The following is a 22,781-nucleotide window of genomic DNA, read 5'->3' as shown; positions in this document are numbered from 1 at the left end:
GAGGATCACAAGTTCAAGATCAGCGTAGACAACTTAGTGGACCCTGTCTCAAATTAAAAAGGCTAGGGATGTAGCTCAGTGGTCAAGCCCTGGGTTCAGTTCCCAGCACCCTTCACCAATAAAAACCTACCAGCAGGTGGGTAAATGGATTCTGCCTCTGGCAAGGTGATGACCTGTCATTTGCAAAAACCTTCCTGCTATGGATGACCTAGACATGCTGACCAGTCTGACAAGCATCCTTCTGATCAGAAAGAAATCCTGGGTCCTCAGAGGGTATGAGAGGGGTGGAGCGGGCGGAGGATTCTGTCGCCTGCCCAATGTCAGTAAAGGTTGGGAGAGACGAGGGTGGCGGGGAAGAAGGCCTTTCTGTGCACCCAGCAGGGCCAGACCCCACCTGCTCTTGCCCTCAACAAAGGGTGACCAGTGGGAAGCCACCCACCATGAGCCCTGGCCAGGAGGTGGTTTTCTTTCAAAACTTCTTCTAAATTCTCCTTCCCAAGCACTTGTCACTATGGCCTGCCTTGTGCTGACGGGGGGCTCAGGCTCGACCCTTCAGTTGGCCTGCAGAGCCCAGGCTGAGGCACTAGCTTTGTGTGAGCTAGTCAGAACTGTTCCTGGAGGTGGCAGCGTCCGCGACGCCAGCCTGGGTGGCCTTTCCAGGCACTCGGTGAGGAAAGTGCAGTCTGGGTCTGGGGTCCAGCTTGAGCACGCAGGGCGCTGGTCACTGTTCATACAGCAGACTCAGAGCAGAAAACAGCGTCTTGGAATGAGAAGAATAGGGGAAGGGATGAAAGGAGGAACAAACCTAAGAAAAGAGCAAGTTCTCTGGGAAGAAAAGCACAAGTATGAGTTTTTGAAATGAACCTGTGTCCACTGAAGAGGACGCAGGTACATGGTCATCTGTCTGAAGACCTGGAGGGGAATGGACAGGGGCAGGTCTGAAGACACCTGAGGGGCAGCACTAACAAACAGCATGGGGAGAAGGCATGGACGGTCAGGCTTGCGGACCATCTGCCTCCACGAGAGAGAGGACCTTCCTCATGCTACCCAGCGCAGCAGACCCAAAGTGGCTGAATGAGGAGACATCCATCCGTCCCAGTGTGTCCTGTCACATGTGGATGCCAGGATGTGTGACGTGAACCCAGGACAGTCCATGTCTGCTGGTAGCATAGCCACCCACCGCTGACCCCCACAATGGTGCCAGAGATCTGCTCCTTAGAACCCTAAGCCCATCACCAGAGAGGGGTAAGCCACATGTGCTGAAGCAGATCCTACCATCAGAGCCACCGCTTGGGCTGGAAAAGGCGGGAGGCCAGCAGGGTAAGTGGGGTGGGGTGCACACCAGCAGGAAAGTCGCCACTTGGCCCTGGGCCTCTCTCAGGTTCACCGTGGGGAGGAGGAAGCTGGTGCTGTGTGCTATGGGGCAGAGAAGTGCCACGTGACTTGGGCACAGCCGCCGGGGTAGACGTTGTTGTCCAGTTTCCTCCCTACCATGGGCTGTGTGACCCAGAGCACCAAGGAAAAAGACAGTGTCCAGGTTCTGTTTACTGTCTGAAGACCACATTTACACTGAGGGGACTCAGACACCAGCCCACCACCACGTGCCTGTGCCCAGGCTGGGGGCAGATGCCTGTGGATACCTGTGAACAGCTCACTTTTTTTAAAAAATAAGACATTTTATTTATTTGTTTCTACATGGTGCTGAGGCTCGACCTAGGGCCTCACACGGGTGAGGCGACTGCCCCACCGCCCAGCCCAGCCCAGCCCAGCCCAGCCCAGCCCAGCCCAGCGCAGCCCAGCGCAGCCCAGCGCAGCCCAGCGACCACTTTGTAGGATTCAGCAGCCATGCTCTGTTGGCTTCTCCTAGGACATGGCGTCTGCAGAGTCTGGCCTCAGCAGCTCGCCTTCACTCTTGACCCAGGGCCCCTTGCTGACCGCTCCCACATCTGTGCCTAAGCCAGGTCTGTGTCCTGGTTCCAGCCTCCAGCTTCCCCTCCTGCTGGACTTTTTACTTGACCTCCATGGTCACTCTGAGCCCAGTGGTGTGAAAGCCACTGTCCAGCCTACAGGACATACAGGCAGCAGCACACTCTCTGGGAAGGCCTGGGTGGCTGGTGCCCAGGGCCCACACCACCCTCCCTTCAGATCTGTCCTGCCCAGGCCTGGTGCTGCCACCCCTCTCCTTCTGCCTCTTGCCCTTGGAAAGTGTGGTAGGAGCTGTCGGTGAGGGCAGTGGGCTGACTCCACAGGGCAGTGGGAGGTGGCCAGAGGGCACCATCGGAAACCTCCAGCAGTTGGCTGATGTAAAACAGTAGAAGCTGCCGGTCCGCCAGTGTGGGAAGCTAGAAGTCCAGGAGACGGTGTTGGTGGGTTGGCTCCCTCTGGGTTCAGGGAGCACCATTCCTTGCCTCTCCCTGCTTCTGGTGGCCTCGTCGATCCTCAGCAGCTTGGGTTCACCCTCAGTCTCTGCTTCTGTTGCACACAGCCATCTTCCCTGTTCCCGTCTCTGTCTTCTCTTGTGGGACACTGTCCTCTCGCTCCACTCTGCTCTGACATGATCTCATGTTAGCAGTCACACCAGCAACCACCCTGTTTCCAGATAAGGCCGCATTCTGAGGTTTCCAGGGGGATTTGGATTGGGAGAGTGTGTCTGGTGGGTGCGGGCAGGTGTCCTGCAGGCTGTTTGGGGGTCTCCAAGGGCAGGCTGGAGGCCCAGAGCAGCATCCCTGCAGCAGCTCACCAGGGGCCATCTCAGCCCTACAGCACTTCAGTGAGAGCACCCTGGAGTACCTGGCCAACTTGGACCAAGCCCCGGACCCCACTGTCAGGAGGGACGCCTTTGCTGCCGACATCTTCAGTGCCTATGACATTCTCTTCCATCACTGGCTCCAGAGTCGAGATGCCAAGGTACCGCTGCTTCCCGTGGGCATGGCCTGGCCTCAGGACTGGGCTTTGCTATTCTGCCAGCTCTGTTGAAGGTGATCCTGGGGTGGGGAAGAGGGGCCAACTTACCTGTCCATACCTGCTGACAGGTGCCCTCTGCCTGGTGCCCACCCACAGCTGGTGCTCAGGAGCTGGTGGGGGCTCGTCTGCAGGTTGCCATACCTGCAGGTCTCCACACTGGCTCCAGCCTGCTCTAAAACCCGTCCTGCTCCTGGGAGCTGTGGTCACCGTCCTCTTTCTTAGGCTCCATTGCTGCCACCAAAGTCCTCCCACCCCCACCCAGCCCCTGGCCGTGGTCACTCTGCAGCCATGCCCTGACCTCTAGGTGCTGGACTTGCTTCCAGCCCTGGTGGCCCACTGGGCCCTGCTGCCCTCTCCTGCCATGACAGACCCACCGCCCCCTCCGTCTCCTCAGCTCCGGCTCGCAGTGGTGGCGGCTCTGGGGCCCATGAGCCACCTGCTTCCCAGTGAGAAGCTGGAGGAGCAGCTCCCCAGGCTCCTCCCTGGAGTCCTCAGCCTCTACAAGAAGCACGCGGAGACCTTCCACGTGTCCAAGGTATCTGCAGGCGGGGAGGGCATGTCCACCTCTGAGGACCTTTAGGTCAGCCCTGAGACAGGACTCCGTGCTAGGCTCCGCTCCAGACAGGAGCTCAGGGGGTGGTTCCCTGCCACCTCCACCCCCGCCCGTGGTGCCGTCCCAGCTCCTGTTGGTAAAGTCAGTGCTTCCTGTTGGAAGCCCCAGGCAGAGTGATGTTTTCCTGGACTTCTCCCTGTGACCTGGGGGCTCTCCTGGGGGAAGGCCGTGAACTGAGGTCCTCTCCCGCCCCGTCTCGTGCAGAGCCTGGGCCAGATCCTGGAGGCAGCAGTGAGTGTGGGCAGCCGCACCCTGGAGGCCCAGCTTGATGCCCTCCTGGCCACTCTGCATACTCAGGTAGGCTGGGGCAGGGGCTGCAGGCAGAGGTGGGGTCAGGTCACCTGACAGGAGTGCAGGGAAGGGTGTGGGTGGTGGGTGGGGAGGGGTCTGGGTGGCAAGGAGTGGCCACATGGAGGGTGCTTGGGTGTGGTCCTCAGTGGTGAGGCCTCCTCCAGCCTTGCTGTGGTGCATACAGGTGGCCTAGGGGCCTGGGCATGGAGGAGGCCCAGGGAGGCAGTTGGCTGCAGCCGGCAGAGGCCAGAATTGCAGGGAGATGGGCAGGGGAAGGGGCCTTGGAGACCCCACTGGAGGAAGTGTTCCAAGGGAGGCTGTCCAGCTGGGCCCCCCAAGGTATGATGAAGAGGGCCTGGGAACTGGCCTCTAATGCAGACCAGAGTACACAGACGGAGCCTTGGGAGTGAGGGAGGAGCCGCAGGGGGTGGGTTCACCTGCTCTGCTCCCACTCTCCAGCATCAGTGGGCCCGCTGGCCAGCCTGGCCAGCTCACTCACCTTGGTCCAGGAGTGGGAAGTGGGGAGGGCTGCGGCCGAGATGCTGGAGGTGGTGTAAGCACTGGGGTGACGATGTGAAACTGCGTGGGCAGGTGGGCTCTAGAGAGCAGAACGGGAGTGTGCCCGGGAGGACCGGGGAAGTCACGTGGCAGGCTTCCTGCTCCCCGAGGCAGGGTCCGCCTGCAGGCAAGCCTGGGTTCTACCACACTGGGGTGTGTGTGTGTGCGCGTGTGTGTCCGCCTTTTGTTATTTTGAGACTGGCTCTTGCTAAGTTTCCCAGGTTAGCCTCCTACTTGGGATCCTCCTGCTTCAGTGTCCTGAATTGCTAGGATTGCCGGTGTGAACCACCATGCCCAGCTTCTGCCAAACTTCCACGGAACAATTCCTGTCCTATAAGTTGGTTTGGAAATCAGAGAAAGATCCTGAGCTGCCTAGGTCGTTCTGGGGGCTGGCCTTGATTCCAAACCTAACTTAGAACCACACAGGACAAGGCAGGTGGCGATTAGGAGGATGACTGTGAAGACCTTGTGTAAAGAAACGGCAGGCTGAGTCCAGCACGGCCTCATCAGAGGACCTCACAGAGGCGTGCTCTTTGAGAAACACCAGACTTGTTCAGCCACTTGTTCAGCGGCTGGGGTGCACTGGGTCATCACAGTGACACACAAAAGGAAAATGTCATCTGTTTTCAGTCGATGAAGAAAAAGCTTTGGTGACATTTTTCTATTCATCATTAAAACTCTTAGCAACAAAGATGGAAGAGAAATTTCCTCAACTCGATGAAGATTGCTTGCCCAAGCCTTCCCTGACGTCCTGACTGAGGGGAGACCTCAGACACACTCCCTTGAACGTGGAAGAGGAAGAGCCCGCTTCTCACAGCAGGGAGTCCTGTGCCAGTTCTGTAAGGAAGGTGCACATCTTGCAGGAGGGGCCCTGCTCCTGCTGGGCTCCCTGCTGTCTTGGGGCACTGGCCCCTCCTCGTGTGTGCCCAGCTGGAGGTCAGCCGCACCCCTTCTGGGTGCATACTTGTTTTGTGGATGCTCAGTCACTCATCTAGAAGAAGGAGAAAGAAGTCCTGAAGGAGAGACCTGCCGAGCCTCCTGTGGTGCACAGCAGCTGGGCGCTGTCCACCGTGGGGTGCTCAGCATGGGCAGGAGGGCAGAATCTCTTCGTGGGACAGGGTGCAGGTGGAGTATGGCCAGCTAGGACCTATTTGAAGTGCTGTGTACTGTAGCAGCAGGAACTTACCACGAGGTGTCTGGAAGTGAGCCTGACCAGAGCCTGAGACCTCTCTGAAGAACACACAAGAAGGAGGGAAAACTCAGAAACGTGGTGCGGTGTCACTAACCTGATATAGAAACCCACAAAACCACATATATTCGTCAGAACTATAAAAGCCAAGAATGATTATCTGTGGGGGTGGGCATAGGAGGGGGAATATAAATATGCAAAAGGGAAATATAAATAGGCAAACGCTGAGAAGATAGAAAACCCGGTCACTTCCTTTCCTTTGTGCTGTCCACCATGTCCTGGTTCTCTGTTTTCAGTTTCTTTCCATATTGATCTGTAGCAGTTCTTACAGCCTTGTTGTTTTATATGAATAAATATCATCTCTGTGTCATCCTGTTTTCTTTTTTTTCTGTACTGGGAATTGAACTCAGGGGTATTCTATCACTGAGCTACATCCCCAGTCCTTTTGATTTTTAATTTTGAGTCAGAGCCTTGCTAAGTCACTGAGGGTCTTGCTAAATTGCTGAGGTGGCCTGGAACTTGCCTGTCTTAGATTCCTGAATTGCATGCACTAACGAGCCCGCTCCTACTTTATTCTCTCTCTCTGTCTCTCTTTCTTTCTTTCTCGTGCTGGGGATTGAATTCAGGGCCTTATGTATGCAAGACAAGCACTATCTTATTTTTTTGATTCTTTAGTATTTTTTTGCCATAAAATTGTTTAATATTTGTATTATCATTTATCCTCCTTTTATTTATTTATTTTTTTATATTTACTTTTTTTAAGTTGTAGGTGGACATAATATCTTTATTTCATTTTTTGTTTTAATATGGTGCTGAGGTTTGAACGCAGTGCCTCATGTGTGCTAGGCAAGCACTCTACCACTGAGCCACAGCCCCAGCCCCCATTTTTTTTTTTTCCTGTGGTGCTGGGGATTGAACCCAGGGCCCTATGCATGAAAGGCAGGCACTCTACCAACTGAGCTATGTGGGTCCCCCCTCTGCCCTCCGTTGTCTGGTGGCCTGTGTCTGGAGGAGATGGGTGCGGTCCTGCCCTCTGCCGGCACTGTCATCCAGAGGGAGGGAGAGAGAGAGAGAAAGAGAGAGAGAGAAAGAGAGAGAGAGTTAGTTTATTTATTCATTTTAGTTTTTTTCGGCGGACACAACATCTTTGTTTGTACATGGTGCTGAGGATCGAACTCGGGCCGCACGCATGCCAGGCGAGCGCGCTACCACTTGAGCCACACCCCCAGCCCCATCATCCAGAGGCTTTGCTGGGCTGGAAGACCTGCTTCTGAGAGGGACCTGACAGGCCTCCTCAGAGGCCAAGGGCCGGGGCCTGTCAGGTCAGGTCTGGCCCTCAGCCCCCGCACCTCACCTGCTTCCTCCCGGAACCCCCAGGAGGCGTGCTGTCAGGCAAGGGACAGTCCTGGGCTGGGCGCTGCTCTGTGCTGGGGTCCCTCCTGTGGCTGCAGGGTGGGCCCTGAGGTTCCTTAGAGCCTCGTCCAGAGGCCCTGCCTGGGTCCCGGGCTGTGACACTGAGGAGGTGGGCAGGCCTGCGGGCCCACTGAGCGGGCCTGCGTGAGTGAGGCTCCGTGAAGCCCAGAGGTTTTTCTTTTAGTCTTGACTTTTTAATCAAGGCACCGTTTGAAGGTGTGAGGTCCGGATGTCTCTGGTGCTTAATTCCAGAGGGGACTGGCTACAGCGCCTGGCTGGGAGTGCCTGCCCAGGGATGACAAAGCACCCCGTGTCCTGCAGACTCGTTCTGCCTGTGTCTGTGTGGTGTGGTGTTTCTCTACCCCCTGACTGCAAGGGACTGGCCACCCAGGCACCTCTGGTGGTACAGCAGGTGTGTCCCACTGCTGGCACCTGGGCCTCCCTTCTTCTGAGTGAGAATGAGCTGGAGCGTGATTTGCTGGGGCTCTGAGCCCCAGGAGGGCAGCAAGCATTGTCCCCTGTAACCTCTGTCCTGTTCCCTGGAGCAGATCTGTGTGCCCGTGGAGTCCTCCAGTCCCCTGGTGATGAGCAGCCAGAAAGAGGTGCTGCGCTGCTTCACGGTGCTGGGTGAGTGGTGGGCTCCTCCTTGAACAGTACCTCAGGGACACGCTGTGCCAGTTGCGCCTTCGTGTGGAGGGTGGTGTGAACGGGATGAGGAGGCCGCCTTTCTACCTCTGCCCAGCATCCCACAGGCCCCAGGGGGCTGAGCCCTCACCCCTGCCCCAGGCACTTGGTTTCCGGGTAGAGGCATGTGATGGTGCTGCCCGTCCTAGAGGTTCTGCCCCTGCTCCTCACCCATGGCCAGCTCCAGGGTGCCTCTTATCCTGGACCTGGCCATCCTTCCAACTCGACCTGACTCCAGCTAGAGATGCCATCACCTGATCTCCTGGACAGCAGAGGCTGTTCTGCCAGCTCTGTCCCCGGCATCCACGCATGCTCAGGGCCAGCAATACCAGTGTCCACCTAGGGCATGGGAGGAGAGGCGAGAAGAGTGGCTCAGCCACACCAGGTGTGTGTGCAGGAGGACAGCAGGTTGCTCCTGAGGACCTGGTTCACCAGGGTGAAGGCATCTGCATGGGTCCTAGCCCCCTGTTCCTGTTGGCAGCTGAGAGCTCCTGCTGGAGGCTGAAGCCTGGGTTGCCGAGACCGGCACTGGCCTGGGGCCCCAATGCTGAAGAGCTGCTCCCAGGTGCAGCCCTGCCCAGAGCAAGTGGGATGCTGAGGCCTCTGGGGGCCCTGTGAGTTTGAGAAGCTGAGTGGGCACTCCGATCCTGTGGGCCCAAGGTTTGGACCTCCTGTGCTCCAGCTGGTGCTGCCTGCTGGCTTAGGCCCTGGCAGGAGGGTGTGCTCCAGTGCCTGCCCTGAGACTGGCGCCCTTGAGAAGGCCTGGGGTTCCAGCTTCCCTCGGTCCCCAAAGCGAGTCTTTGTGTTTCCTCCGTGCTGGGAGCAAGATGGCCAGGACACATGGACGCTGGCCCTGAGGACTTGGAGGCGCAAAGGAGAGGCTGTTAGACCCTGCCTGATGTGCATGTTGTCCCACAGCCTGCTGCCTGCCTGACCGGCTGCTGGCCTTCCTGCTGCCCAGGCTGGACACCAGCAGTGAGAGACTGCGTGTGGGTACCCTGCAGATCCTGAGGCACCTCATCAACTCGGCTGGTAAGTGCCCTCCACACCTGCACTGTGTCCAGTGTGGGGTAGTGCTTGGAAGGTGGAGATTGCCTTTTAGGTGAAAAGTAGCATCGCACTTGGGTTTCATTTTTCATTCATTAAGACACAGGGTCTTGCTGTGTGACCCAGCTGGCCCTGAACCCCTGGGCTCAAGTGATACTCCTGCCTCAGCCTCCCAAGAAGCGGGACTTCTTTCTGGTACCCACCCCTGTGCTGGGCCTTTACTTTGAATTTCCTAAAAATTTTTCCCACCTTTCTATTTTGCAAAATCCTACAAGAGCGGTGTCCATCTGCCCTTCACTGGACGTTGATCACTGATCCCTGCCTTGATATAGGCTGCAGACCTCAGGGCCCTGAAGGCCCTGCCTGACGCTCTGTGTGTTCCCCGGACCCCGTCGGCACAGGACCCAGTCACAGAGCCTGACTGTGAACACACTTGCCTGGTGCGGCTTGCTCTCCTGTGGGATCTAGTTGAAGCCACACTCTGGCTTAGTTTAGTTCTCAGACTCTGTTAATGCAGCGTCCTTTCTCTGAGGAGCGAGGCCAGTTCTGGAGTATGTCCCGAGTAGCTGTGCCTCATGGTCTCTACACAGTTGAAGATTCAGGTTTCCTGCATTTAAGGCCAGTTTAATTGATCAACAATAAGTTTGAAAAAAGTGATCACAGTTGTACATGTGGGTTTGTTTTTTTGGTGAATCTTATTGATCTCCTCTTAGAGGAGTCAGACCATGAGCCACCTTAGGCCTGGAAGTTGGTGATAATTTACATTAAAATTTTTTTGAAGTTTTCAGTTGTAGATAGACACAATACTTTTCTTATTTATTTATCTATGTGATGCTGAGGATGGAACCCAGGACCCCACACATTCGAGGCAAGTGCTCTATCACTGAGCCCCAGCCCCAGTCCCAGCCCCTAGCTTATACTCTTAACAGATTCCAAGAGCAAGTGCAAGGCTGGATGTGGTGGTGCTGTGATCATGGCTCCTCGGGAGGCCAGGAGGACCATAAGTTTGAGGCTGGACTGGGCAACTTATCAAGACCCTGTCTCAAAATAAAATGAAATAGGGCTGGGCATGCTGCGTTTGCTAAGCCACTTGGGAACACATGTGAGGCAGGATCTGCACCCCACCAAGCCTGTCTGGCCTGTTATGGGACATGTGCACTGGCTTCTGTCCTGTGAGGTCAGCTCTTTACCAATGCTGGGCTGCAGATAGTGGCCGTGGGACTGGGGCAGCCGGCAGAGCTGTGGGAATGATGTAGGGACAGCTTGAGATGGGGCAGGGGCAGGAGTCCAGGGAGGGCCTGGGACACGGGCCTCTGCCGGGCACAGTCAGCCTGGGCCTGTTGGCTTCGCGTCCCTGTGGTGCTGCTAGTGGCCATCTGGGCTGGGAGGGAGTTTGAAGGCAGGACTCTCCACCCTGATGAGTCGTCTCCCAGATCAGCATTTCCTGTCCGTCACCAGCGGCCCCTGTGTGTTGCCAGGAGGTGCAGAAAGGCCGAGTACCTGGCCTGGGGGCTAGCCTAGGCAGGGCCCAGGCCAGGCGACGGAACTCCAGGCCTCTCTCCACCCCAGGCTCTCGGTGCACATGGCTGGCCGGGCTCCTTGGCCCTCCCCTCCCGCACACACTCTCCCACTGAGAAGTCGCTTCATCGTGACCTGCATTTCTGCTCTGTCCTCTGAAGTCATTTTCTGTGCTGTGTTAGTCGCCGTTTCATCATGGTCACCAAAACATCTGGCAGGACGACTCCGGGGGGAAACGGTCACCTCACTCCCATTTCAGAGGTCCACCCCCGGCCGCTGAGTCCACTGCCTGGGCCTGAAGCAGGGCAGAGGGTCACGGCAGGAGGGCCTGAAGGAAGAAGCGCCCCTGCCAGGGCAGAGTGAGGAAGCCGAGTGGGGAAGGTCCACTGGGCAGATGCCCACTTCTAGGACGTGCCCCGGCGACCTGCCCTTCCCCGTCCTCTTCCTGCCTGCTGGCAGTCACCCCCAGTTGGTCCATTCAAACCAACGGACCGGTGAGGCCTCACCCCCCACAGTACCGCTGGACGCTCCTGTGTCAGTGTTGTAGCTCTTAGGGGCACTTCCCATCCAGACCATAGCACGTCCACTTGTAGAAGTGACAGCTCGAGGCGTGCTGCTCTCTGGTGCACGGGCAGGTTCCTGTCTGCCCACTGGGCAGCGCCCAGGTTTCTGTCTGGCCCACACTCAGGTTCCTCTGAAATGGCAAGTTCTCCCTGCTCTTGGCTCCCCTTGGGACTTTCTGGCTCTCGGCTGATGGAATCACAATGTCCTGTAGCTCCTTTTGGGTGTTTTTTCACTTTTGTTTTGGTACCAGGGATTGGACCCAGGGCTGCTTCACCACTGCGCCACACCTGGCCTTTTAGAGGCAGGACTCGCTGAATTGCTGAGGGCCTTGCTGAATTGCTGAGGCTGTCTTTGAACTTGAGATCCTCCTGCTTCAGCCTCCCCAGCCCTGGGATGACAGGCCTGTGCCACCCTGCCTGGCCATTCCTTATTTTTCTCACCCTGTCACACAGCGCTGACACTAGAGTCACAGTGCTTCCCCTGTAGGGTGACTGAGCACGAAGCTGTGAACGTGTCTCTCCCACTGCCCTGGCCCCCCCTGCACGGTGTCTGCCCTCCTTCCCGCCCTCCTCTGGCTCTTTCTGCAGGGGCTGCGCGTGTGTGTGGCTGCCGGCTGGCTCGGGGAGGCTCGTGAGCACAGCCTGGCCTGCCTGCTGTCTGGCTCTGTGTGGGTGACGGACCCTTGGCTGCGTGTCCAAGCCCCGGCTCCTGTCTCATGGGTTAACCGGTCACTCCTTTGCTTTTGGCAAGGAGTTGCCAGACTCGGCAGAGACCAGCAGGCCCCAGTATGACCGAGACGTTCTTGTGCTAAAACGCTGTTTGTTGTCTATCTGAAATTGGAGGGGGAGTCCTGGGTTTTGTTGGAGGGTCGCCATCCAAACCTGACGTAGGTAACTTTCTCTCCTGATCTGTTTGCTTTTGTTTTCAGATATCCCAGTATTTTTTTCTTTAATGTCCAGTGATTTCACCAGAACCTCCTGGTGCTGGTCACTTCAGGGCATCTGCTGCCGTGGAGCAGAGTCCCTACTCTTTGCTCTGGCTGTGCTGACGCCCTGCCCTCCCTGCCTGACCCGGGGTCCCCTCCAGGAGGTGCTCCCACTGCCTCTCACTGGCTCAGCTTCGCCCTCCCGCGGCCCGGCCCGTGCCGCCCGCTCGCCTCCCGGGCACAGGCCCTGTTGCAGTCTGCCTCTGCTCCCTGTTCTTTTCAGGGCCTCTTTTCTGCAGCTTCCAGAGGTCTGGGATAAGCCTCCAGGCCGAGTCCCGCCTCAGGCTCTGTCTTCTGCAGCGTGGAGCTTGAGTTTGGCCAGCACTGGGGCTCCTGTGGCTTCAGGGTTCTGGGCTGTGGATTAAAATGTCGGGATGACCCCTCCCTCACTCTCCGAGGGACTGTGCTGAATGAAAGCTTCGCTCCTCGCGGTGCAGTAGTGGTCGCTGCACCATGCCCAAGTCCTCTGTGTTCGTTTTTATTAATCCCACCATTTCCTGATGGCCCTTTTTTAACCTCTTCTACATATCAGGAAAAGAGGGGTCAGGTTGCTGGTTCTCAGCAAGAGGGAGTCCCCAGTCGAGCAGCCGCAGGTCTCCCGGGAACAGGCGAGATGTGTACTGAGCCCAGGGCCTGTCCCACTCCACCTGGTGAGACCATGGAGAGTCCATGCCGTCCAGTGGACAATGGCTTGGTCAACCCTCCCAGGCTCTTTTTTCCCTTCCTTCCTTTCTTTTTTCTGCCTGGGTATTGAAACCAGGGTGTTCTGTTACTGACCTACATCCTCAGTCCTCTGTGTCTGAGGTGTTTTGCTGAGGTGCCAAGCCTGGCCTTAAGTTTGCAATCTTCTTGTCAGGCTCTTTAAGTTTTTTTTTTTTTTTTTTTTTGATGGTGCTAGGGCTTAAACCCAGGGCTTAGTACGTACTAGGTAAGTACTCCTTAACACTGGGCAGCATGCCCAACACTTTTTAATTTAAAAATTTTTTATTTATTTAAAAAAAATTTTGTAGTTGTAGATGGACAGAATGCCTTTATTTTATTTGTTTATTTTTTTGTGAGGCTAAGGATTGAACACAGTGCCTCACACATGCACACGCTCTGCTGCTGAGCCACAACCCCAGCCCCTATTTTTTTTCTTTTTTTTTTTTACTTTGAGACAAAGTCCTGCTAAGTTGTCCAGGTTGGCCTTGAACTTGTTCTTCCTGACTCAGTCTCCTGAGTTGCTGGGATTACAGGTGTGCACCACTATACTTGGCTCAGGCCCATATTTTTAACCTACTTCCCTGAACTGCCAACGTTTTAGCTTTTTAATTGGGTAAAATAATGTTATTTGGGGGAAAATCATTTGTCCCCTAGAGAGTAGTGGACTTAGGCCTTCTCCTTCTCCCACGTGGAGGCCTGGTAAGGCCAGACCCTAGAGGAGTGTTCTGGGCCTTGGGACAGAGGTGGGTGGGATGGCTGGTTCTGGCCATGGTGCAGACTGAGCCATTGTGTTCATTTCTTGCAGCTGCTCAAATGGAAGTTAAGAAGCCCTTTATTCTCTCTGCCATGAGGCTTCCTCTTCTGGACACCAACAATAAGGTAAACTGGACAGGTCAGGCTGGGCTCCACCTTGAGCAGCCACAGAAGAGTGCTCTGCCTCACCAGGCCCTGGGCCACCAGCACGAGGAGGCACGTGGGCTTAGTGTGTGGCTAGCAGCTGCCTTCATCATACTCCTGACACAGTTAACCAGGCCTGATGCCAGGGACCAGCCCACTGCTGGGGCCAGCTGCAAGTCCAGGGCTCTTCAGTACCACCCCCCGGTCCAGCACTCACTCGAGGGACTCAGAGAACTCAGGAAGCTGTTATATTTTTAGTTAGTCTGCTGCAGGGAGAAGATGCAGGATAAAATCAGCCCCAGCCAGAAGCACGTGGGACCGAGTGCAGGCGAGGTCCAGACCCATAGACAGGGACCTCTTGTGGTCAGAATCACATTGTTAGACCCGTGTTTTGGCCTGTGGCCTAAGCCAGTGGACATTCTTTTTTTTTTTTTTTTTTTTAATATTTTGTTGTAGTTGGACACCATACCTGTATTTTGTTTGTTTATTTTTATGTGGTGCAGAGGATGAACCCAGGGCCTCACACGTGCGAGCAAGCGCTCCACCACTGAGCCCAGCCCCAGCCCCCGGGGCACTCTTATCAGCAGGACCTTCCGGTGGCTTATGGGTGATCTCCAGGGTCAAGCCCCCTCCTTGGGCCGTGCAGGTTTCCTGCGCCCAGGGTGGTCAGGAACTGCTACGGTGGGCAGGGCCTGCTTACTCAGGGGCAGCAGGGACCTGCGCTCCTCTGGGGCCTGCTCCGACCTTTCTGCTGGCCCTAGCCTGCTCCTTGGGTTCTCCTCTCACTGCTTTCCCTGGAGCTTCTGGCATGGGTCCCGAGTTACCCCTGTGGCAGGGTCATGCTCCATAGTGCACAAACCCTCGTGTTCAGAGGCGTCCCCAATGCCTCCCTTACAAGGCCCTGCAGCTGTCGTGGGGGCTCACGTGACATCTGCAGTGCCAGGGGCATCTGTGCCCACACCTGCCCCTACTGCAGGTCACTTCAGGCCATCTGCTGCTCTCTAGGCAGTCAGCTGCCAGCCCAACCCACCTGTTCCTGTAGGCACGCAGGTCACTGGGGTAGCGTGGGCGAGGGGTGCTCTGAAGAGGCCTCGCTGGGATGATGATGTCCAGCCTCTGCAGAGACTTTCTCAAGATGAGGGAGAAGCCTCCCAAGGGAGGCAGTCTGTGCAGAGGACTTTGGGTGGGAGCAGAGGCCAATGTCTCTGGGGACAGTGTGGCGTTGGGATGGAGGCAGTGCTGGCTCTGAGGGCAGTGTAGCTTGTTTCACCACGTGGGACTGGCCACGCCTTCGAGCCACCAGGAGTGCTTATGGCGCAGGGCTGGACATGCCGCTGAGGACTCCCAGGAGTGTCTGGGTGAAGGCTCACATCAGGGACCATGGCCAGGGCAGTGATGCCCCCCAGGAAACCATGTACGAAGAGCAGCCGGCCCTGAAGCAGTGCATCCCAAGGCCAGGCAGATCTCAGGCAGAGACACCAGGAGGCTGAGTCTAGTCCTGGGCGGCCGGTGGCCAGTGTTCAGGGGGCTAAGGGCAGGGTGATTTGGGGTGGGCCCTTCAGCAGGACTGCTTGCATAGACTTGGGTGAGGCTGATGGAAGTGGACAGAGAAGGGAAGGAGTGAGACAGGGTGACTGATGAAGGGCTGTGGGAGTGGGGGCCGTGGGGAAGAAGGAGGAGAGGCCCCCGACAGAGCTGGGCTCATCCACCACTGGAGGAGGATGCTGCAGGGGCTAATGGGGCTTCTTCAGCCCAGGGACCAAATAGCACAGATACAGGTGAGGGCACAGCTGCAGGCACTGATAGAGGTGTAGGTGCAGGTGTGGGCACAGGTAGAGGTATGAGCATACATGCAGGTACAGGTGTGGGTACTGGCACAGTTGGGAGCTCAGGCGCAGGTGTGGGTGTGGTTGCACTTGGGTGTAGGTGCAGGCATGTGTGCAGTGCAGGTGTGGGCAGGGGAGGAATGAGGCCCCTGTCTGCCGGCTGGGTTGGCATGACAGTCTCTGTCTGGCCCCTTCCTGACCTGTTGGTTCTGGGCAGGTGAAACGGGCTGTGGTGCAGGTGATCAGCGCCATGGCTCACCATGGCTACCTGGAGCAGCCCGGAGGCGAGGTGATGATTGAGTACATCGTGCAGCAGTGTGCGCTGCCCCCTGAGCAGGAGGTAAGGGCCACGCCTCACCCACCAGCGTCACCCACCGGCCTCACCCCCAGCTCTGGGCCCAGCAGCTACTAGGCTCTGTGCACTGAGGTTCCCTGTTTCTGAGTCGGGGTCTCTGCGCCTTGAGTCCACTGGCAGCTCCCAAAACTCAGAAGAGGCAGAAAGCAGAGACTTGGTTCTCTTTGGGGCTTTTCTGTCTTAAAAGCTAGTAAATAAGTCAGTTTCTTCTTGAAAAGTAGCAGGTGACTGGTAAAAGTAAAGGGCAGGTGGGGAGGTCCTGGGTCCCTCCAGAGCACTGCAGTGATCTAGAAGCTGGGTGTGGCCTGGGAAGGTTTAGTAAAAATTGGGTTTGTCCGAGGTCAGCTCTCACACTGGTAACAGCCACTGCCTGTGTTTATCTTTTTTTTTTTTTTTTGCCGGTGGGGGGGGGTACTGAGGATGACGGGGCGTGTGCCACTGCCCCCGGCCTCTTACTTTTCTTTAAGTCAGTCTCACTAAGGTGTATTTGCACACAGGAAAATGCACCCTTTAAATTGCCACATGTGCTTTTGATGACAGTCACACAAGCACTGTGTCAAGACACAGGACATCTGGCACCCGACGTTCCCTTGCCTCCTGGTAGCCAGCTGACCCTCTGGTTTTGCTTTTCCAGAATGCCTAGGTGGGCTGGACGGAGTGTAGCTCAAGTCAGCTCCTCCCCTTGTATCAGGCGTTTTTCTCCAAGTACTGGGGATTGAACTCAGGGCACTGTGCTTGCTAACCAAGCACTCTGCCACTGAGCCGCCCAGTCCTGCTGAGCTGGACTCTCAGGTCACCCTGTAGTCCCTGTGCACTGCTGAGTGCATTCCATCACATGCAGTGCCACTGTGAGTAGTCGACTCACATTGAAGTGTGGGCAGGCTCAGCAGTTAAGAACCTCCGCCGTGTGCCGCTGGGCACAGTCTCCATATTTTTCTCTCAGTGCACTAGCTGTACACAGTGGGATTTGTGGTTGTAGATTGTTAGGTGTCACAGTGTCACAGGATCATTTGGCCGTGTCACTCCCCAGTATTTCCCGGCCCCTCTTCTCTCCCCTTGGTCCTTTCCCCTACTCACGTCTCATCAGTTTTCATGAGATCCCCTCAACTTCCTATTCCTTTTTTCTCTCTGTCTTCCACATGTGCCAGAAAATATTAATCTTGACCTTCAGAGTTCAGCTTATTTGCTTGACATAATGGTCTCAAGTTGTATCCAATTTCCTGCAGAGACACAATTTCATTCTTCTTTATGGCTGAATTAAACTCCATTGTATATGTATACCACATTTTCTTTTTTAAAAAATTCATTCTAATTTGTTATACATGACAGCAGAATGCGTTTCAATTCATAGTACACATAGACAGCATGATCTTTTATATCACACCATTCGTGTCTCCATACGTGTACTTAGGGTGACCATGTCCATCTCATTCCACCATCTTTCCTACCTCCACTCCCCTCCCTTCCTCTCCTTCCCCTTTCCCCTCTGAAGTCCCTCCATTCCTCCCATGCTCCCCTCCAGCCCCATTGTGAATCAGCCTCCTCATGTCACAGAAAGTATTCGGCATGGGGTTCATCCCAGGGATGCAAGGTGGGTCTGACGTACAGAAATCAAGAAATGTGATTCATCACATCAACAGACTGAAGATAAGAATCCCACGCCTGACCCGTCTCAGTAGATGCAGAGAAAGTGCAGTGCACATCTGCTGGCCGCAGGGGCAGAATCCCTTTCAAGTAGACCTACCTGTGTTTTACCCAACGGCCCTTGATCGCCTTTAGGCAGAAAATGAAATGACGTTTTTTTGAAGAAGTTTTTGTATTGAATGAAACTTTGGTAAATTGACCTGCTCAGCAGTCCCTTTGTCCGCCTGGTGTTTGGTCATGGTGGTCTCAAAGAAGACCCAAAAAGCTCCACCAGAAAATTCTTAGAACTAATAAATGAATTCAGCAAAGTAGCAGGATCAGCACCCAAAAATCAAAGGCATTTCTGTACATCAGTGACAAATCCTCTGAAAGGGAAACGAGGAAAACTACTCCACTTACAATAGCCCCCCCCAAAAAATTAAATAGTTGGGAATCAACTTAATGAAAGAGGTGAAAGACCTCTACAATGAAAACTACAGAAGGAAATTAAAGAAGACCTTAGAAGATGGAAAGATCTCCCTTGCTCTTGGATCGGCAGAATTAACACTGTCAAAATGACCATACTACCAAAGGCACTATATGGATTCAGTGCAATTCCAATCAAAATCCCAATGACATTCCTCATAGAAACAGAAAAAGCATTCATGAAATTCATCTGGAAAATAAGAGACCCAGAATAGCTAAAGCAATCCTTAGCAGCAAGAGTGAAGCAGGTGGCATCACTATACCAGACCTTAAACTGTACTACAGAGCAACAGTAACAAAAACAGCATGGTATTGGCACCAAAATAGCCTTGTAGACCAATGGTACAGAATAGAGGACACGGAGACTCACCCACAAAACTACAATTACCTTATATGAGACAAAGGTGCCAAGAGCATGCATTGGAGAAAAGATAGCCTCTTCAACAAATGGTGCTGGGAAAACTAGAAATCCATGTGCAGCAAAATGAAATTCAACCCCTAACTCTCACCATGCACAAAACTCAAAGCGGATCAAGGACCTAGGAATTAAACCAGAGGCCCTGTGCCTAATAGAAGAAAAAGTAGGCCAAAAGTAATCCGTCATGTTGGATTATGCCCCAACTTCCTTAATAAGACTCCTGTAGTGCAAGAATTAAAATCAAGAATTAATAATGGGATGGATTCAAACTAAAAAGTTTCTTCTCAGCAAAAGAAACAATCAGGGGGGTGAACAGAGAGCCTACAGAATGGGAGCAAATTTTTACCACACGCACATCAGATAACATCAAAAGAACAAATGATCCAATCAGTCAGTGGGCCAAGAAACTGGACAGACGCTTCTCAGAAGAGGATATACAGTCAGTCAACAAATATATGAAAAAATGTCCAACATCTCTAGCAATTAGAGAAATGCAAATCAAAGCTACTCTAAGATTTCATCTCACTCCAGTCAGAATGGCAGCCATTAAGAATACAAACAGGAGCTGGGGCTAGGGCTCAGTGGTAGAGCGCTCACCTTGCACACGGGAGGCTCTGGGTCTGATCCTCAGCACCACATAAAAATAAATAAATAAAAGTATATAAATAAAAGAATACAAACAACAATAAGTGTTGGCAAGGATGTGGGGAAAAGTTATGCTCATACACTGCTGGTGGTACTGCAAACTGGTGCAGCCAATATGGAAAACAGTATGGAGATTCCTTGGAAAATTGGAGTGGAACCACCATTTGACCCAGCTATCCCTCTCCTCGGACTATACCCAAAGGACTTAAAATCAGCACACTACAGGGACACAGCCACATCAGTGTTATAGCAGCACAATTCATAATAGCTAAACTGTGGAGCCAACCTAGATGCCCTTCAGTAGATGAATGATAAAGAAAATGTGGTCTATACACAATGGAGTACTACTCAGCATTAAAAGAGAATAAAATTATGGCATTTGCAGGCAAATGGATGGAGTCGGAGACTACACCACATTTTCTTTATCATTCATCTGCTGGTGGGTACCTAGGCTGGTTCCAGGGTTTGGCTGCTGTGAATCATGCTGCTACAAACATGGGCTAGCTCAGTGGGTTGAGTGCTTGCCTTGCAGGCACAAGGCCCTGGGTCTGATGCCCAGCACCACAAGAAAAAAATAAGGTAAACATGGCTTGCATGTATTGCTGTAGTAAGATGATTTTAATGCTTTAGGAGGGGTACCGCTGGTCCTATGGTGGTTTCATGCCTAGTCTTCTTTTTATATTTAGTTGTAGTTATTAAGACCTTTATTTAGTGCTCCCCTGCTGAGCCACGCCCAGCCCCTCACGCCTAGTCTTTTGAGGAGCCTCCATACCGATTTCCAATCCGAGGTGGTTGCAACAATTTAAATCCCAGCAAGAGCGTAAAGTGTCCCCTTAGTCTCCTCTCCAGCACTTGTTTGTATTCTTGAAGACTGCCCTCTGACTGGAGTGAGAGGAAGTCTCAGTGTAGTCTTGATTTGCATGTCCCTATTTGCTAGAGATGTTGAGCATTTTTGTATTGGCCTTTTGTATTTCTTCTTTGGAGAAGTGTCTGTTTAATTCATTTTCCCACTCGTTGATTGGGCTGTTTTTCTCTTGTGAGGTTTTTTGAGTTATTTACATATTCTAGATACTGACTCTCTGTCAGAAGAGGAGTCAGCCAAGGTTCCTCCTGTTCTGTAGATTCTCTCTTCATGCTCTAGATGCCTTTGCTGTGCAAAAGCTTTTGAATTTGACGCCATCCCATTCATTAATCCTGGGCATTCCTTCTGGCTTTAGGAGTCCTATTGAGGAAGTCCAAGCCTGCGTCCACCTGTACAGGTGTGTTCATCTTATGTTCTCTTCTAGGAGTTGCATGGTTTGGGGTCTGATTCCTAGGTCTGTGATCCATTTTGAGTTGACTTCTGTGCAGGGTGAGCAATAGGGATCCGTTCTCATTCTTCCACATATGTATGACCAGTTTTATCAGCACCATTTGAGAGAAGTCTCCAATCTGTTTTAGGCACCTTTGTGAAGGGTCAGATGATGGTATCTGTGTGGGTTTGTCTGTGTCTTCTGTTCTGTTGTTCTGTGTGTCTGTTTTTATGCCAGTACCATGCTGTTTTAGTTACTATAGCTCTTTAGTATAATTTGAAGTCAGATATTCAATGCCTCTAGCCTGGCTCTTATTGCTCAGAATTGCTTTGGCTACTCTGAGTCTTTTATTCTTCTAAAGGAATTTTATGACTGTTTCCCCCTTGTTCTGTGAAGAAAGTCAGTGGTGTTTTGACGGGATTGCACTGATCTGTATGTGCTTGTGGAAAGGTGCCATTTGGACAGTGTTAATTCTGCACGTCTGTGGACACGGAGGGCTTCCCATCTTCTTGTGTCTCCTTCCGTTTCTTTCTTCAGTGTAGTTCTGTAGAGGTCTTTTACTTCCTGGGTCAGATTCCTACGTGAGTGTGTGTGTGTGTGTGTGTGTGTGTGTGTGTGTGTGTGTGTTTTAGGTTTTTGTGAATGGGATAATTTTCCTGACTTCTTTCTCAGCAGACTCATTATCTGTGTAGAGGAAAGCTAGTGATCTTTGTATGTTGATTTTGTAACTTGTTCTTTGCTGAACGTGTTCATCGGCTCGAGCTTTCTGCATGGTCTGAGTACAGGACCCACCATCTGAAGCACTGGCGACGTGACCTCTTCCTTTTGTGTTTCTGTCCCTTTCCTTCCTCTCCTGCCTGGTGGCTAGAGTGTCTGTGCTGCATTAAATGAGAGTGGTCAGAGTGCACACCCCTGTCTTGCTCCAGGTTTTAAAGGAAGTGCTCTCAAGAGCAGGTTATGACTCTCCAAGTTGCTGAGGTTGGCTCTGAGTTCTTGATCGCCCTGCCTCAGCCTCCCGAGCTGCTGGGATTATAGGTGTGCACCATATTCTTGCAACCCTGGAATAAAACCACCTTGTTCATGGTGTACAGCCTTCTTAATATGTTCAACACAGCTTGCTGATACTAAGGTTTCTTTGCATCTATGGTCATCAGAAATATTGGTCTGTAGTTTTACTTTCTTTCTTTCTCTTTCTCTCTCTCTCTCTTTCTTTCTCTCTCTCTTTCTTTCTTTCCTGGGGATTGAACCCAAGAGCAATTTACCATATCCCCCAGCTCTGTTTATTTATTTAAATATTTATTTTTTAGTTGTAGTTGAACACGACATCTTTTTTTATTCATTTATTTATTTATTTCTATGTGGTGCTGAGGATCGAACCCGGGCTGTGCACATGCTAGGCCAGTGCTTGACTGCTGAGCCACAACCTCAGCTCTGTTTGTTTATTTTTTGAGACAGGTTCTCACTAGGTTACTTGGGGCTGTACTGAATCATCAAAGCTGGCCTTAAACTTGGGATCCTCTTGTTTCAGCCTCCCCAGCCACTGGGATCACAGGCATGACCCACTGCGCTCAGCTAATCTGTACTTTTCTTTCCTTGATGTGTCCTTATGTGGTTTGGTATGAGTGTGATACTGGCTTCATAGAATGAATTTGAAAGTGTTCCTTCCTTTTGTATTTCATGGAATAATTTGGGGACCATTAGGATCAATTCTTCTTTAAAGTTCTGGTAGAATTCAGGTAAAAAATCCATCTGGTCCTGGGTGCTTTGTTGCTATTGAAAGGTTTTTATTGCGTCCTCCGTCTTATTGTTAGTTATTGTCTCTTCAGTTTTCCATGTGTCCTTGATTTAACTATGGCAGGCTGTCTGTGTCTATAAATACATCCATTTCTTCTCTTTTTCAGTGTATGGGAGTGTAGATTTTCAAGATAGCCCCTAATGGTCCTCTGGATTTCTGATGTCTGTGGTGGTTTTTCATTACTTTTTTTTTAAATTTGTGTCTTCTCTGTTTTGCTTTGTTCAGTGTGACTAAGGGTTTATCAAACTCACTTACCTTTTCAAAGAACCAGCTCTCTGTGTCCTGACCCTTTGCTGGTGGCTTATTCTGGATCTTTCTGGGTTTCTTATGGAGACTGTCATGGCCGTGACTTCCCTCTCAGAACTGCACGCTGGGGTCCCAGAGGCCACCAGGTGTGTTGGACGTCGGTCTCATTCTCTTCACCCAGTCACCGTTGTGAAGTGTACCATCCCATCTCCAGGGTTTAGAGATATTCAGATGATATCTCATTTTATTCCATTATGACCTGATAAGATGCAAAGAATCATACTGGGTTCTTTTTGTTTGTTTGTTTTTGCATTTGCTAAGAGTGGCTTTGCGGCCTACAGTATGGTCTGTTTTGTAAAAGGTTCCATGAGCATTCTGCTCTAGTTGGGTCAGATATTCTTTGGAAGTTTATTAAGTCCATTTTATTTTTAAGGTCGGAGGAGCCGTCCCTGAGTTGGTGTCTGGGTGACCTAGGTGTTGGTGAGAGGTGGTGGAGACCATCCACGGCTGTGGTATGGGGCTGAGTCTCCCAGTTGACGTGGTGTCTGTTGATGTCATGAGGTGATGTGAACGGTTCCGGTTGTTGAATCCTCTCGCTGGATTGTTCCTTTAGGTCTTTGTCTTTTCTGGTTGACTTGGGGCTGCAGTCTCGTGGTCAGGTGTGAGAGTA

At 52.8% G+C, this 22,781-nt stretch overlaps 1 protein-coding gene across 6 annotated transcripts in view; it reads left to right on the top strand.

Moving 5' to 3' along the window:
- Mroh1 (maestro heat like repeat family member 1) overlaps window positions 1–22,781 on the top strand; it is a 73,956-nt gene that overhangs the window by 25,207 nt on the left and 25,968 nt on the right. For all 6 annotated transcript variants that reach the window (XM_026409933.2, XM_026409936.2, XM_077801164.1 and 3 more), the window contains 7 exons: window positions 2,756–2,907; window positions 3,359–3,499; window positions 3,782–3,874; window positions 7,577–7,655; window positions 8,631–8,744; window positions 13,334–13,407; window positions 15,469–15,591. In XM_026409933.2, coding sequence (XP_026265718.1) covers window positions 2,756–2,907; window positions 3,359–3,499; window positions 3,782–3,874; window positions 7,577–7,655; window positions 8,631–8,744; window positions 13,334–13,407; window positions 15,469–15,591 — 776 coding nt within the window. The remainder of the gene's footprint in view (window positions 1–2,755; window positions 2,908–3,358; window positions 3,500–3,781; window positions 3,875–7,576; window positions 7,656–8,630; window positions 8,745–13,333; window positions 13,408–15,468; window positions 15,592–22,781) is intronic.

This window comes from Urocitellus parryii, chromosome 7 (genome assembly GCF_045843805.1).
Source record: "Urocitellus parryii isolate mUroPar1 chromosome 7, mUroPar1.hap1, whole genome shotgun sequence".
Taxonomy (NCBI): Eukaryota; Metazoa; Chordata; class Mammalia; order Rodentia; family Sciuridae; genus Urocitellus; species Urocitellus parryii.
This window is presented reverse-complemented; position numbering and strand designations above follow the sequence as displayed.